Here is a 16,878-nt window from a genome sequence, read left to right on the forward strand (position 1 = left end):
ACCAAGAGGTCAGAGAGGTGTGCGCATGCTCACAGGGCTGAGGAGGAAAGCAGTGTTGGGCATTCATGATGCTCCAAGCGGAATCCGAGACCACAGCACTCAGAACATGCGATTTCTTGCAATACACTTTAGGTTTTATTCCAAAGACTCTGGAGCAAGAACAGGGTTCCAGAGGGAGAATACAAACTCTTTAAAGGTGAATTTGAGTTTCAGATACGCAAACAATAGTTTAGTATTTATGACCTATATACTGCATGGGACCTACTTACACTTAAAATCAGTTGTTTATTTAAAATTAATGTTTAATAGGCTACACTATATTTCTATTTGCTTAATCTGCAGACATAAACACAGGGTTTCCATGTTCACTTCATTTTTCTAAAGTAAGACTATGGCAACTGTGTACACTGGCCTGAGAGGCGAGGGGGAGGGGCGGGCCTCCGAGAATAGAGAGATGAAATAGGTGTTTCTACAGAAATGCCAGAAAGAAGTCATCAGGCCAGAAAGCCACAGTGGTGGTGAGGCTGAGAAGCCTCTGTGCTCTTGGGTGGGAAGCATGGAGGGGGGCAGCAGACCAACTCACCGTTTCGGAGAGCGACTGCGAAGCATGTCCTTAGCCATGGCTGCAAAGACAAAAGGCCATGCCAGCCCTCAGTGCTCGGCAAGGGGAGGTTGAGGCCAAGGTGAGATAAAAACTGAGAAAAAGAGGTATGTGTGTGCATGGTATGTGCATGTGCACATGTGTGTTACACATTCATATACCAAATGATATGTCTGTAAAACATTCAGGTTCTTTTTACCAAAATCAGCTCCTCTGTGGTCAAACATCCAAACAGTTTGGCCTCAAGTGTTTGAGGACTCAGGCATAGGCCCTCTTATTTCTACAGGGATAACTGTTTTTCATGCTGCAAGTTTAAACACTATTTCCATATTGCTGAACAATCTCAGATTTATACTTTTAGCCCTGACAGATTTCTAGGGTCCAAAGCTCTAAGTCAAACTAGCCCATTAGACTTGACAGTTTCATTCAAACTGTCCATAGGCCACAAGGTCACATGACTAGCCTGTACTTGAAGTAGGAATCTGCTTCTACCTGCTGCTGCCAGGTACTTGTCACAAGCCACTCACAAGGCTCCCATAGAGTTGGGGCCAATGCAGGCGTGTCTATCTGCTCTCCCTGGACCCCTGACAGCTCTGTCGTGTTTCACTGGCCTCTCTTCCCAATCCTCATCTGCTAAACTACAGGCCAGCTCCAAGGCAACAGCCGACAACGTGCACAGACAGCCTTGAAAGTTACTGATCACTCTCGGAGTAGGCTTTGTCACAATCAAATGCACATTAGGGGGAAGATCTGATGAGGAGGTGGAGGCAGGAGGGGGGAGGTAGGAAAAGTTAGAGGAGGAGGGGCTTCACTGTGCATATTTACAGAGCTGCTCCTGTGTCCCCTTCCATCCTCTACCTACGCAGCACTAGATCTTACCAGCTCTTCCTACTGCACCTTGAACTCTGCATTTGTTGCTACCTCTCCTGCCAAGAGCATTTCTTACTAGGACTACAGGCACTTCCTAACATGTCTCCTTGGGCCTCCTGGCCAACAGAGGCTGACTTTTCATGCCAGTTCTCACTAACAAACCTTCATGGGTTTATTATAAGTTACGTTAGATTTGCATGTAGGAGACTCCAGATCCTTCCCAGCTGCAGGGGGAGCTGTGACAAGACAGCTCACACCTGTCCACGCTGCTGTCGCGTGGAGCAGTAGCAGAGGGCTGCAACTCACTCATATACTAATGCTTTAAGGGAAGGAAGCCTATCCAGTGAAATAGACAGGCAAGGACATAAAGCCAGGCCACCCCAACCAGACGGGCAGTACAAACGTGCTCAGGATCCCCAAGAGCTTGCCAGAGCTTTGCTGGGCCTCTGTCTCTGTTTGACTTCGTCGTTTTGTCCTTTGTCCTCTTTCTTCCACAAGGATCTACTAGACACCTTCTACTGTAACTTCATCTTGGGCCTGCAGCCTACGAGGAGGGTCAGGGATCTGACTGCACTCTCTTCTCCTCCAATCATGGCTCTCTCTGCTAAGCTGCAGCCCCACTGGCTGCTCCTATGTTCTTCAGACACTCTCCCCGTTGTCACTGGGCCCTTTTTCCGCCTGGGAGGCTTTTCTTCCAGCTATTCATATGGCTGCCTAAGTCTCATGGTAAAGAGAAGATCACAACCCACAGACAGCTCCCCTTGTCAAGCTATGTAGTGATTGTTGCACAGTAAAATTAAGCAAAACGGCAGAGTCACCAAAATTCATGCCTCACCCTTGCTCTGCATACTGGTCTCTCCCTCCGCGGCTAATCTTTTATTTAAAAACCAAACCAAGCCAAACAAACAAACAAAAGCAAAACAAAACAGATTTTTCTATATACTTTCTGCTTTTTTTCATAAAATAGGCAAATTACCTATCTGGCCGTCCTTCAGCTATCATTCACATTCATATGCGATCAATTTCTTGTTAATCTACTTGTTTGAAACTCTGTTGTGGCACTAAGTCCATATTGCTATGCTTTCTTTTGTCGTCTCGTTTTAGTCTCTGGGAACTCCCTTGTGTGGCCATACCATTGCCTTTGTCTGATAATTGAGTAGATTTCTAGACGTTGGGTTGCCAAGGCAGAAGGCAAATATATATGCAGTTTGGTTGCCATAGGCAATGAGTTCTTGTCAGCTCTTTTTGGCTCGGTCCCCCTTTGTCCCTCAGACACAGTGCCTAGAACAGGGGCTAGATTATAAGGTGCACTCAGCACGTATTTGCTGAATGAATAAATGGCTCCACATAGTGCACTGTATCACACATGCAAAGCTAAATTTAAACACCTAACAATTAAGAATAAATTGTATTTCACCATTAATAAGTTATGGTTCTAAATAATTTTACAGGCCTTTTCTTCATAGTAACAAAAAATGCCATAGATTCTTGAAAACTGGAAAAGGATATTTATACTCTTAGGAATTTATATTAGTTTTTAAAAATAAATGTGGCAAAGATGATGCTTTTGAAATTGGGAAAAATGTATCTTTGTGTATCTTCACTTGTCAATCATTAAGCATTCGGCTTTGAATATATCACTACTCAAATACGGAGTTCCTAAGTTAGGTTAAAGAAAGAAACTTTAATAATCAGCCAACTTTTTAGACCCCCAAAGCTTTTTACCCCCAAGAGAAACAAGTAATCATGATGGTTCTATTTCCTGCCTAGTGCACACTAAGTCATTTATCCAGAGCAGCACATCTGCAATGATACGCAAGTGTGGCAGGTTACGATTCCACCCACTGCGCCCGAGACCAATGCAAACAGGACAACAGGTACGGACAGCTCAGAAAACCTACTGATGTTTCCCAAAGAGGCAGAGGTGGTTCAGAAAAGCAGGTGGGTAAACGACTCAGGCATTTAACATGGAAATCAGGACAACTCCCCCTACCCATACACCTTCTAAAATAGACAAAGCATCTCCCTTCCTAGTATAGGACTGGAGAAGAAAGGAGTAAGAAGATAGGCTACGAGGTAAGGGAAAAACAGTCGCAGGGGTCAGGGACAGTGGCCTGTGATTACCCAGAAGCAGAGCTGTCACACAGGCAAACATTACAAAGTTTAGCAGTGGCACCTGCCTTGGGCAAGGTGACTGGCACTGGCAGCCAGGCAGTTGGAGCTCCCCGAAGCAACTGTGCTGGAAGGGAAGTGGAATTCTCTGAAGGGCAGCATCTGATGAAACGGACTGAAATGATACCGTGGGAGGGATGAAGGAAGAGTAGAAGGAACCACAGTGACAGCTCTTCTCCTAAGAGGACTTGAAGGAGCTCACACATTAATTAGGATACAGTGGTCTCTGAAGGTCAGGCAACCCAGTGCAAGCTCAAATGGGTATCAGTGGAGTTGAGAGCTTCTTTTAGGATTGGTGCCAGGACTAAAAGAGGCTCAGGGATGATGTCCCTGATGCCCCATTGATGGGACTAGAAGATGAAACAACAAAGTCAGGTGAGAATTCTCACAGGAGATGTGAGAGGGACTCCAAACAGTTGCTGGGGACCCGGAGAAGTGGCTCAGTGGGTAAGACTCTTGTCACACAAGCCTGGTGACCCAAGCTTTATCCCTGGAATCTATGTAAAGGTACAAGGAGAACTGATCCCACAAAGCTATCCTCTGCCCTCCACATGCATGTTAGGTCAACATGTGCCTCTATCCTTTAGCAACAGCAGCAATAACACACACACACACACACACACACACACACACACCCGCAAATAAGAGCAGAAGAGAAAAAACAAACGCAAATGAGGAACTCACCAGGAGATAAGTCCTTCAATACTCTGAGCCAGGGACTGTTGTAGATGCTACAGATGCAGCAGCTCCAGACCACAGAACCTGATCTTGAGGCTTAGACTCTAATAGACAGAGACAAAGCACAGCTAGGGACTGAAGGTAAGCAGGTGACTGCAGTTGCTGTGCACTGATTTAATCAGCCAGCCTGCCCTTTTGCTACCTAACAACTGGAAACTTAGAACTCTGCACAATGTCCCTTTTGCTATCCTTTCTCACACGGAAAACTTCTTTTCTCTACAAAATACTTCTAAAACAAATAAAGGAATCTAAACAAACAGAAATTCATGAAGTAGAAACCATAAACCTCTTAGATTTTTATTTGCACTGCTAAAAAGCCCGGAGTCCATCATTATGTCCTTTCCCTTCATTGGCTTTATATATTGCAAAATGAATGCAATGTGTCTTGTTTACAAACACATTTGTCAATATAAATAAAACAAACCCAGCGCATACTGGCTCATAACTCTTAGTTAATGTTCTTCAGATGTGTGTGCCCGCAGACAGATGTGTGTGTGTGCCCGCAGACAGATGTGTGTGTGCCCTCGGACAGATGTGTGTGTGTGCCGGCGGACAGATGTGTGTGTGCCCGCAGACAGATGTGTGTGTGTGCCCGCAGACAGATGTGTGTGTGCCCTCGGACAGATGTGTGTGTGTGCCCGCGGACAGATGTGTGTGTGCCCGCAGACAGATGTGTGTGTGTGCCCGCGGACAGATGTGTGTGTGCCCGCAGACAGATGTGTGTGTGTGCCGGCGGACAGATGTGTGTGTGCCCGCAGACAGATGTGTGTGTGCCCGCGGACAGATGTGTGTGTGTGCCCGCAGACAGATGTGTGTGTGTGCCCTCGGACAGATGTGTGTGTGTGCCCGCGGACAGATGTGTGTGTGCCCGCAGACAGATGTGTGTGTGTGCCCGCAGACAGATGTGTGTGTGCCCGCAGACAGATGTGTGTGTGTGCCCGCGGACAGATGTGTGTGTGCCCGCAGACAGATGTGTGTGTGTGCCCGCGGACAGACTATTACTCTTCTTACTGGTTACTCAGGACCCAATAAACCATTGTGTAGAAGAATGTGATAGATTCACCCAACCCCTTGTGGATGCATGTTTAAAATACTTCATATTTTATAAATACTACATCTCCATGTAAATTTTAGCTTATTTGCCACTCACTTCTTGGCACACCTTCTCAGGACCAGAAATTCTAAATCCGAAAGGTTTTTTTGGTATTTGGAAAACCTGTATCTAGCACTAACTTTTATATCTTTATGTATGAATGAGAGCACACGTTTCCCCATAGCTTTGTCAAATTAAAAAACAAAAAGCAAAAACAAAGTGTTCCTTGTCCTCCCTGCATTTGGCTTACTTGTTTTCTGTATTCAGGATTTCAATGTTAACTACGGAAAACCCCGATGCCTTGGGCTGTTAGTCTGCTCTCCCCTATGGTGTGTGGTTTTGGTGTGAGGCAGCTGCGCATGCGTCAGCCCTCAGCCTCATTCTCACCTCTCCAGAGTACCTTTCTTGGACTTTGTCCCACATAAAGAAGGCTGTGTCTGTTATTTTTGTTGAGCTTCTGCTTTTCCTGAGTCCTTTTCACATTTGTAGTGATCCACTTTGGGCACATGTGAAAAGTGACTTTCCTAAGGACAAGCTCTGAGGTGACCCTGATGCCGTCAGGGTCCATCAGCATCCTGACTGCTAACCTCTGCCACGGAACAGGCACTCATAGGTATTCAGGGAGCAAACTTTAGCTTCCTTCCCCGGGGACTCCCTGTTAGCTGTCTCTTCACCAATACTCTCAAAGGCAGCTGGATTAACGCCTGCTTCCCTTGGAAAGGTGCTCATCGGGGGTGGGAATCTTGGTCTTCCTCCAAAGCAAGTGAGTTCAGGCCCTGCTGGGTCTAGACTATCCTCTGACTTGGCAGTGGGGCTTGGAGGACTACTGTAAAGCAACTGGGCCAAACAGGCTGGGCCTGGTCTGGTTCAAGAACTATAATGTAGTTTTCATGATATCTAAGAGGACATCATAACCTCCAAAACTTGATGGCTGCAAGATCTAATATTAGTTTACCTCTGTAAATGAATATATACCACCCAATAACTTTGGAGTAAAGGGAGGAATGAGATGTCAGAACACTCAAAAAGTTAGGAACCGTTAGTTAGTTGTGACTGAATTTCTACTGCCAACCACTCTGTGGTGACAATCGTCCCCTTATTTAAAGTGACATCTCCTTCACGTGCTTAAGTATAAACTTCACAACAGTGATGGTTGGCTCCTGACCATTAATCAAGTAATTAGGACAGGATGACATCAGAAGAGACTTCATGCTTTTCCACTTGCTAGGTAGAAGTTCATTTCATAGGTTACTTCCTTATTTTCATGCTGGGACCAAAAGGCTTTAATTATCAGGCTTTGTGAGACTTTTCAGAGCATTCCTTAAGACATGGCTGTGTGGGTACACCTGCTTTCTGCTAAACCTGACTGTGCCCCACCCAATGGGAGTTGGTGTGTGTGTGTATGTATGAGAGGGGGGGGACCCAACTCATTGCTTTTCTTTTATCCTAGGTATCTTATAAACGTGGCAGGAATTAGCAAAGCTCTTAGGTTGAACAAAACTGGGTTGAGTGTAGCCTAATAGCATTTATATTTTATGTTCAAGCTCTCTCTGTCTCTGTCTCTGTCTCTGTCTCTGTCTCTGTCTCTGTCTCTCTTTCTCAGATCTTGCTCTGGAAAGACTGGCTGTAGACCCCTGGCTCTCTTGTTAAGAGGCAACAATAATGTTTCCTTAGGTAAACCCATGTCACTACTCAGTGAATAGACCACTGAACTTATTACCTGTAAATATTTTGCCAATACACAAATGAATTTTTTAACAAGTATTGCACTAATGTGATGTCACAGCATTAAAAAAACTATAGAATTCAAATGACTATAAATGACCACACAGTATAAATGTGGTAAAAGCATCCAACCAGCAATGAAAGCACAGAACTCCCTCTGCTAAGAAGATGTCACTAGTGAGGCGATTTTAGACAAACACTAATAAATGTTTTTGTTTTTATGATGAATTGCCATGTAATTTGGTGAGAGCTGATAATGCAATTAGTCTGATTTTGTGGGGGGGAGACAATTACTGAAACCTTGTGCTTATCAGTCGTGGAGAAAAACATACTTTCTTCCCGTCTGAAACAGAAAGACTGTCAAAATACCCCATTATAGAAAAGCTAGAAATAGACGGCAGGAAGACAGGGCCTGTCATAGAGACTTCATTTCCCTCCTGAACATTTCACCCTATATCCAATTGTGCAGTTCAGAAAACACTGCATTTTTATTGGTACATGTCAAGAAGAACTTTATACATTAAAGATGAAAAGCAAAATTTAAAACCTAAATGTATTTTTATTCTCTGAGTACAAATGAAATAAAAATATCTTAATAAAGAGATAAGCTGAACAAGCCTAAATGATGGCATTTGCTTTAAACAAAAGGCACTATTTTCATTTTTCCATTAGAAATGACACCCCCCGCCCCACTTTAAAAATTAAAGTCCACCTCGAGCTGACCCCCACGCTGGATCTGGCCTGTAACGGACGCCTTCCCCCTGACAACTAGCTTTCGTGGAATGACAAGCATGAAGTAGTGGCTCACGTACCTTGATGTACCTACAGCTCTCTAATTGGACTTACGTCCCACTCAACCAGAGGAAAGCCAGGCCTGCTACTAGAAACCTAACCAACCACCTAGCCCTAGTGAAGTCATGGGTTTTGGAGTACAACCTGCTTTTGCCACCTTATTAAGCCAGCATGACCTCTGAATATATTCTTAACATTTGTATTTATGCACACAGATAAGAGTACTCCTCACCCCTCATCAAAGAAACTCCCTTTTGCAATGGAAGAAGACCATTATGGAGAACTAGAAGCAATCAAAAAGGCAGCTTGTGGAGCCCATTCCCAACTGGTACAGCTACAACACAACTCACTTACGGGAAAGAAAACCGCTCAACGCCACGAGGACAACAGGTGTAGGCTATACCGAGCTTGTTAGTGAACATTCACCTCAGGGTTTCTGAATGACCTGGGCAAGGCCTCAACAGCTCGCCAGGATTTCATTCCCTTGAGCTGGTCTTGGTCACCAAGTTTTCAAGCAATCTGGCACACTGTTTTGGCAGGCGCCATTCTTAATCAACATATTGTTTTGCGTCAGCAAAACCCAAGTGCAGCCAGATTACAAGATGAGCAGACCTGTTGAACTTAATGACCTGGTATTGACCATCGCTGGTTTGAGCTCATGTCTGCTGAAGACAATTTTGGTTTTGATACGGCTGAAGCTGAATAAAGGACCCCAGCGGAAAGGAACTCAACACAGCAGAGTTAAAGTGGGAGAAAGGAAAGCCCCATCAGCATGTGTTCTGTTACTGGTCCCTGAACTGGGGGTTGGGCCTTCTGAGGAGGCAAGGCAAATGTGCATCAGTTGCCTGAATGAACTTGAACTACTAACCCAGGGGACAGAAAGAGAACATTAGTCCCTTAGTTCCAACCCCTATTGATCAAAGGTTAGTGGTATGTTAACTCTTTCAACTGTCACATTCTTACCTATAGACACCCCATGCTGTCTGAGCGAAGGGCCAGAATAAAAGAGTACATAGGCGAGTTACAAGGGGCATCTGGTATTGGGGCTGAAGTTAAAATTATCAAGAACTCTCAAAAAGGTAGCTATACTTTAAAGATTCATATATATTGCATTTTCAAAATTCAAATACTTTAAACATCACAAGAAGAAAATGGGCAGCTCTCAGGCTACACAAATGGGGAGACAAAATCAAAAAAATTATATTAATTTCTACAAAGTAAACATTTAAAAATACTATTTAGCACTACTCATAAATGTAGATCTTTCCAAAGGATAAGCAAGGGCCAGCAAGATGGCTCCGCAGGCAAGAAGGCTTGCTTCGAAGCCTGATGACCTAAGATCAATCCCTGGGGCTCACAGGTAGGAGACACTTGACTGGTAAAAGCTGCCTTCTGACCTTCCACACCTCTCTCCACAGGTGCAGTCCCAACACCCTCACAAGTACCAGGACTTCTCCCTCTGAGGTCTTCATCTGATTGGATGAGGCCCGCCCAAACACTGAAGGTAATTTCTTTTACTCAAATTCTAATTTATAAAAATTAATTGTTACTGTATACAAATAGTGGGTTTTATGAGATTCTCTCTCTGTCTATCTCTCTCTCACACATATGAATGTCCATTTCTGTTCTTCCCACTCATTGTCTTCCATCCCCTTTCTCTTCCCCTGCAATTATCTACCTTCTGTCCTGTGTGTATGCATGTATGTATGTATGTACGTATGTGTGCTGTGTGGTTAGATGTAGATTCTGCACATAGAGGAAACTGGCACTTTTGCCTTTCTTTTGCCCCATCACAACCTCTTATAAACTTCCTTCCTTCCCTCCCTCCCTCCCTCCCTCCCTCCCTCCCTCCCTTTTGAGTTCCTTCTCTTCTTCCATGTGCTACATGGTGGCTTATTTCATTAACATTGATGCTCTCTAGTTCAGACCATTTTCCTGCAAATGACATTATTCCATTCTTCTTGGTGCACACATGTCACCCTTGCCTTACCCACTCTTGCACTGAGGAGCATCCCAGCCAGTCCCACATCTTGGCTACTGTGAACGGTGCAGCAGTAAACACAGATGTGCATGTCTCTGGTACCCTGACTTGGATTCCTTTGGGTTGCACAGTAGTTCTCTTTCAGTTATTCTGAGTAACTTCCAAACTGATTTCCATAGTGGCTGCCCCAGTTTCTGCTCCCTCCAGCATGGTACCAGAGTCCCCTTTCCCACATCCTTGTCAACAATTTGCTGTTTGTTTTCTTGGTGATTCTGACTGGTGTGAGAGGAGGTGGAATCTCAACACAGTTCTAATTTACATCCCCTGATGGTAAACACTGAACGTTCTCCCAGACATTTATCAGTCGTTTGATTCTCTTTCTTCTGAGAAGTATCTGCTCAGGTCATTCACTTGCCCACCACCAACTGACACTTTGGCTTTTCTAGTTCTCTATGTTCTCTAGAGATGAATCAATCCTCCACCACATAAAGAGTTGGCAAGATTACTTCCTGTGCTGCGGGCACTACTGACTGCTCCCTCTACTGCCAGGACCTTCTGAATCTCATGCAATCACACTTGCCCATTCCTGGGAGGAGTTCCTGTACTTTTGGGCCTTTCTGGCCCCGCTCCCCCTAGCTACACCCGCATCTTAGACTGTCAACCTTTAGGAGCCTCTGAGTTTCAGTCTTGTAGAAATACCATTTAAGGAATAACTTTGCTCTAGGCCAGACAGAATTTTAAACAAACACCCGAGGAGCAGAGTTTAAGCCCAAATGGCCATCTGAGTGAGAGATAACACAAGGCCACTTGTACCCAAGCACATGGGCAGCAGATGTCTGTTGTCAGCTTTTATTTTCTCTTACTTGTACCTGCTACTTCATAAAAAAGAAAAATATATGCAACCCAGTAATTTCATCTCCCCACCTATCATGTATGACAGGGATTGAGCACCTGTTCTAGATGGCACATCTATGGCTGGTCGAGAACCCCGGTGAAAAGGCATCACAGCGACAGGAGGACGGAGAAGGCAAGCTTGAACACATGAACACAAACTTATCAAAGATCAATACGTAAGTAAACACCTAATTCCCATCACTATAGGACCAACACATGCCTAGCATTTTATCACAGTCAGGACCCATCTTTGAGAATAAATCAAGCATGCCTAACAATGTAATCAAATCTGAGGTGATCCATTCTTGCAGGATATTTGATCACACTGTGAACCCTGAGATTGTGTTGATTTCTGGAAAAACCTGTTTGTAGTTGTGGTGTGGCTCACCCTTAATCTCAGACAATGATGATAAAGTAAGTTTGTAGTGATGCCAAATTGAGTGGCAGAAAAAGTGACGAATCAGAGAAAGATTTGACAGAATAGGATCTGCCCAACTCTCAAGGAAGAGAGGGGAAAGGGAAGCTACTTAAGAGAGCAGTGCGGAGAGGGAAAGGAGGAGGCAGCTTGACTGGGACAGTGGTACAGAGACAGGCTGAAGAAAGAGCAAGCTAGACACAGGTAAAGACCGAATGAGCCAGAGAACAAGAAGGAGCCAGATGATTAGAACCGATTGCCAAAGTGATTATCAGTCATGCTTTTCTTTAAATTTAGATCATATAAAGTAACGAGAAGATGAGTGAAAAGAGTCAGGATACTTGATGAAGTAACAAGAGGTGTGGATTTAGAGACATTATCCCCAACTCTAACTTCTTCAACCTTTCCCAATCTGGATCTAAGGCAGGCTTCCAAACCTACGTGAGGCTCCTCTTCCTGACTGACGGTCTAACTTAGTTAACTATGCAGAAAGAACTAGTTAATATGTACCTTCTATGTTTCATGGACTTTAAAGACTCTGAGTAGGAATAAATCTAAAAATAAATAATAGTACCTTACTTACAACTTATTTAAAAACCCTTTTACATTCTGTTCCTGAAAGGTCAGATAAAGGTCAAAAGAGATGGAAATGTGTGCTAGGAATAAAACAGTGCCGCTGCTTAGACAGGCAGATGAAGGAGCCGCTCCCCAAACTGAGAAAAGAGCGAGCCAGGAAGTCCACAGGATGCTTCTTAGCAGCACTCACCTGTGACCAACGACTTCAAGAGGAGGGGCATCTCCACCAAACTTGCACAAACAGCTCCTGAACAGCCAGTGATGCAGGCAGAGATGCAGGCTGTCTTAGCAGTGAAGAACACAGACCCAGGGCTGAGACTCCAAATGCTTCCCAGATTCATCTTTGCCTTTTACCACACTTTTCTATGAAGCACAGTGAATTTTACATTTCCCCTGTTTTCACAGAGCTGGAGGTCAACACTGAAGAAGGCACACAGGGAGAATTGGCCTCTCCAAGGCTGAGTCTGTGTGCTGCAAGCAGGAGCTGCTGGGTTTTCATTTATTGTGATAGTTAGGTAAGAACAGAACACAGGCAGTCTGGTCTGCTAGCAATGAAGGGCTCACACATGTGAGTGAGTTATCTTGTTAAAGTTGTGGAACTGGCCAGAAGGTTTGGGGGTAGTTTATTACATCTGTTATTTTAAAAAAGTAAAATGATTTTTAATACTAACACTTTAATAAGATAAAAGAATAAGTCAGGTAAAGTCATAGTGGAAGGTGTACACTGCAGAGCTGCAATGCTGCTATGGGAGCCAACCCTAACCCTTGACCTTTCACCTGACTTTTGCACCTGACCCGGACAGGGCCAGATGACTTAGATATGATGGAAGTCAAAGGACCAGCATGGCCAAAGGCTGTCTATTACGATGGCAGCGATGCTGGTCAAGCATGCCTTTTTTCTTGGGTGATGGGAATGCCAGGGGCTGAATCACCAACGTGCTGCCAAGCAAGCTCTCCAGCCTTGTGAGTATAGGATTCCAGAATGACCCTGTCACAGCACACAGCCACCCCTGTGTAAACCGCACCAAGATCCAGCTTACTGTATTGGACTAATTCAGTTTTACAAAAGGCAGAAAGATATTAAAATTAGAAACAATATAGCAGTATTATGTCAAATGAATTTAGATCAGGTTGATACATACTAAAGAAGTCTACAGAGAAAGTATGTTAACTTTTAGCACATGTAAGGTATTTGATGGTAACTGAATAAGTACTAAGCTTAATTAAGCATCACACAGATTTTAGAAGGAATTTCAAAAATTAAGTCCTTCTGATTTGTTTTCTATATATGTTGCTAGAAAAATTCTTGAAGTTCTTAAGTACGTTTGAATTTCGAGTATCTCATGTATTAGTTTAAAATCGTCTAATGAGAGAAGAAAGGGTGAAGAAAGGGTGTGCTGTGGGCAGGATCTGGGAAGAGCTAGGAGCTGGGGAGCCACAATCAGATCACACTATATGAAAAGTATTGTATTTTAAAAAGAATGTCTTATTATTTTACCAGGGATTCAACCTGTTCTCTTAATTATGTGACTGCAGGTGTTTTATTGCTTGTTTAGCTTATTACGACGACAGGGTTTCAAACATATGTAGCTGCAGACAATCTTGACCTTCAGATCCTCCTGTCCTTTCAGAGTTCTGTATGACAGTGGCACCCCATGCCTGGTTTATGCTAGGAACTGAACCCAGGGCATGCCTGCAACACTCTTCTAGCTGAGCTACAAATACAGCCCTCATGGGATTCTTTTAAACAGAATATTTCAGGAACAAAAATAATATAGCTAACAATATAGTCCTCTGTACCCACTATCAAATGGAATGGCTTAGATAAACTCTGCAGTTATGACACAAGCCCTCGATGGTCTTTCTTCCATTCTCCTTCAGCAACAGTTGCCCTCTGGTTCCTGCCTGTCATTCTAATGCACGCTTTAATGCTTTTACTGGGTCCAGAAGCAGCAGTGCTCTGATGTCCTGAGACTTTTCAAGCCACATCACGTTTCAGTTGGCACAGTCAATAGCAAAGCCTGCGTCAGCAGTGATTGCACACCGAACGTAGGTTTTAAATATTTTTTAAGGCCTCAGAGCTTCAGTTTAGCTTGTTCAATTTATGGAAAAATATAACCATACAACTGAATTGGCAAAGCAAGTCCTGATTGTCAAACCCAATCAGCCAAATCTGACTTACTGTCAGAAAAAGTCTGTTTTAATTTTAAAATTCAAATAAATGTGTTATTATGCATCCCCATGACAACTTTCACACTTCTGATTTTTAACTTTAGGATGCTAAGTGGATAACCAGCTAGTGAGGTGGACAGAGACGTGCAAGTCTCGGAGACTGCTGCGAGTTTGTGGCCTGGATAAGGACAGTGTCTGACCTCTGACCATTTACTGAAGCTTTGTCTCTCTCAGTCTTGAGGGATTCCCCTTCAGGTGAGATTCTCGCTGTAATGGTCTCTGTGATGCCTGGAGATTTTAAACCCCAAAGCAAGAACCCACTGTCAGGTGTAGCGTGGACAAAGGAAAAGCTTTCCTTTAAAACAGTCCAACACTTTAATAGTAAATTTAAAGGAGCTCAATGACAAGTAGCAGGCCAGGAGTTCGTACGCATATACATGCATGTGTATTGTATATGTATATGTGTATGTATATGTATATTGTGTGTGTATGTGTGAAAGACTGCATAAACAGAGAGAATGTGAAAACTGACCTACTGTTTTCATAAAGTTTTATTGGACACAACCACAATCAGATATGCTGCCTACAACTGTTTCACACTACAACTACCTTAGAGTGTTTGGAGTAACTACTAGGTCTACCACAGAAGGGTTTGGCTCACAGAACTTAAAGCTGAGAAGATCAGCCACTCCTCATGTGTAGCACTGCATGGGCCTCACCCCTGCAATACCAGGAACCAGGAGAGTAGGACCAGAAAACTGTTTCGAGTTCAGGGCCAACCTGGGCTACAGTGCAAGAGCCTATCTTTCAAAACAAAACAATTTCTTTCTTCTTTTTTTCCCTCTCTCTTAAGTTGAAGTTTGCAGGACTAATGCCACACGTTTGTCATGAAAAAAATATTATAATCCCTTCCCTCGAAGCAGCTACTTTACACATTCTATTTGCCTCTGAGTGGTCGTTTGCAGGGCTAGGGATGCACGTGGAGGCTCAAGTGTGTTAGTAAAGCCTTAAGCATGGGCTCTAACCCAGTGCTCACCTGCCCTTTACGGTCACCTGCCCTTTACGGTGCCAGCCAAGGCTGAAACAAGGATCAAAGAACTGCTGAAGAGCTACACGGAAGGCTCTGCCTCTTAAGCATTCTGCAGCAGCCATGAAACACCACATCACGCCTTTGTTCTTCAGATTTAAGCTTTGTGAGTTAACTCTTTTTGACTAGAAATGAGTTATCCCGCCCGTTTCCCAAAAGCCAACAGTTACAGATCAATGTGCAATATCTGCATGGATATTTTGAACTGGACTGTTTTCTCCTTCACAAGTATGAACCTGGAGTTTCCAACTGGAAGGGAAGGAGCTATTGCCGGTGTGAACTATCACCAAGAGAATTTACCATCATCCTTTTCTGCAGACTTAGCGCTGATAGGAGTTGTTATTTAATACACGGCACAGGCCTCGACTTCACCAGTTGGGCCTAACTATCCTCCACAGTCAAGTCCTACCCCAGCGCAGTGTTAGGTTTCCTGAACTTAGCTGTCCACAACACTGACATGACAGGGCTGAAGTTTGATGGAATGTCTCCCAACTTATGTTTTCTGATCATTTTCTCATGTTATATTAGGCTTATGCATTTTGTAAGTTATTTTACAGATGATGCCGTATTCTATGCCTTAAACAAGAAGATACTCGTAACATCAATTTTGTATGGCTTAGCAAAACATTTGACCATCTGGCTAGGGTTTTGTCTGCCAGATTTATCTGGTAAGAAGGTCTAGTTCCCCTTTTGTAAGCAGTACGGAATTCACGGTGCTATGCTTTCAGCCTGGGAGGCCTGCTAGAACACAGAAAGCAGGCGTTTCAGTATCTGTAGATGACACTTCCCCGAATCAGTGATGGCTTTGAGAGAAGGAAATTGTAACAATTAACTTTATTGTTTCTTCTACTAAATGGTCAGCAGCAGATTACAACTAAAAATTTTCCAATCAGTTCCTGGTTTTTAGCACCAGGTCACCCACATTCAGTTTCCAGACACTGCTGACTGACTATAAAGCACTGTGAGTTCTGTGCTCACGTTGGGTTACTTCCTAACCGTTTTTGGCAAGGCTGTTACCAACTGTCTGTATGCTTTCTAGCCCCCAAAGCATAGATGCCATCTTGGCCTTTTAAAATGTTCTCTGTTGCTGTCATTTCCATTAGACTTGTAAATGTGAAGTGCTCCGTTAACTCCCCACCTTAGGAATGCCGTATCTTTCCCTAGTTCCAAGTTTACATAATTGGCACACAAGATGGAACTCCTGGGATATGCTGTTTGTGCACTTCCATGTTTTCTGAGAGTCACCCATATTCATAGTCCACTTCTCTCAGTCTGTGGTGCTGGACCCCAGAGTGTGAACATGCTACAGTTTCCTTATACGTTTCGACCACAATCCTAAAAAGATGAGATTTGGGGTAAGAAGGGTCTACTTTTCGCAAGAACATATACTCCTACCCTGTAATTTAAGTCTACAGGAAAGTAGGGCTATATATGCCTAAGAATACAGAGCACAGAGAACTCAATAAATATCGGTTACTTGGAGACAACGTTGAAATAAATAGGCCTTAAAAATTCAGAAGCAATCTTCCTCTCTGAATGTTAAACTGCAAAATCAACATATTATAGGCCAGAGCAGGGAAGTGGCAGGCCAGCAGCCTCTGACTAGAATATAACTGCAGTAACAGTATGAGAGACGCCGGGCGTGGTGGCACATGCCTTTAATCCCAGCACTTGGGAGGCAGAGGCAGGCGGATTTCTGAGTTCGAGGCCAGCCTGGTCTACAAAGTGAGTTACAGGACAGCCAGGGCTATACAGAGAAACC

General features: G+C 43.8%; 1 protein-coding gene across 3 annotated transcripts in view; it reads right to left on the reverse strand.

Moving 5' to 3' along the window:
- Positions 1-16,878, reverse strand: part of Ndufaf2 (NADH:ubiquinone oxidoreductase complex assembly factor 2) — a 106,064-nt gene that overhangs the window by 9,278 nt on the left and 79,908 nt on the right. The window contains exon 4 of one of the 3 annotated variants that reach the window (NM_001360140.1): positions 4,328-4,425. The exons of the other annotated variants lie outside the window; for them this stretch is intronic. Within the exon in view, the coding sequence (NP_001347069.1) occupies positions 4,375-4,425 (51 nt within the window). The 3' untranslated portion in view covers positions 4,328-4,374. The remainder of the gene's footprint in view (positions 1-4,327; positions 4,426-16,878) is intronic. 3 annotated transcript variants of the gene reach the window in all.

This window comes from Mus musculus, chromosome 13, assembly GCF_000001635.26.
Source record: "Mus musculus strain C57BL/6J chromosome 13, GRCm38.p6 C57BL/6J".
In the NCBI taxonomy this organism is placed as follows: Eukaryota; Metazoa; Chordata; class Mammalia; order Rodentia; family Muridae; genus Mus; species Mus musculus.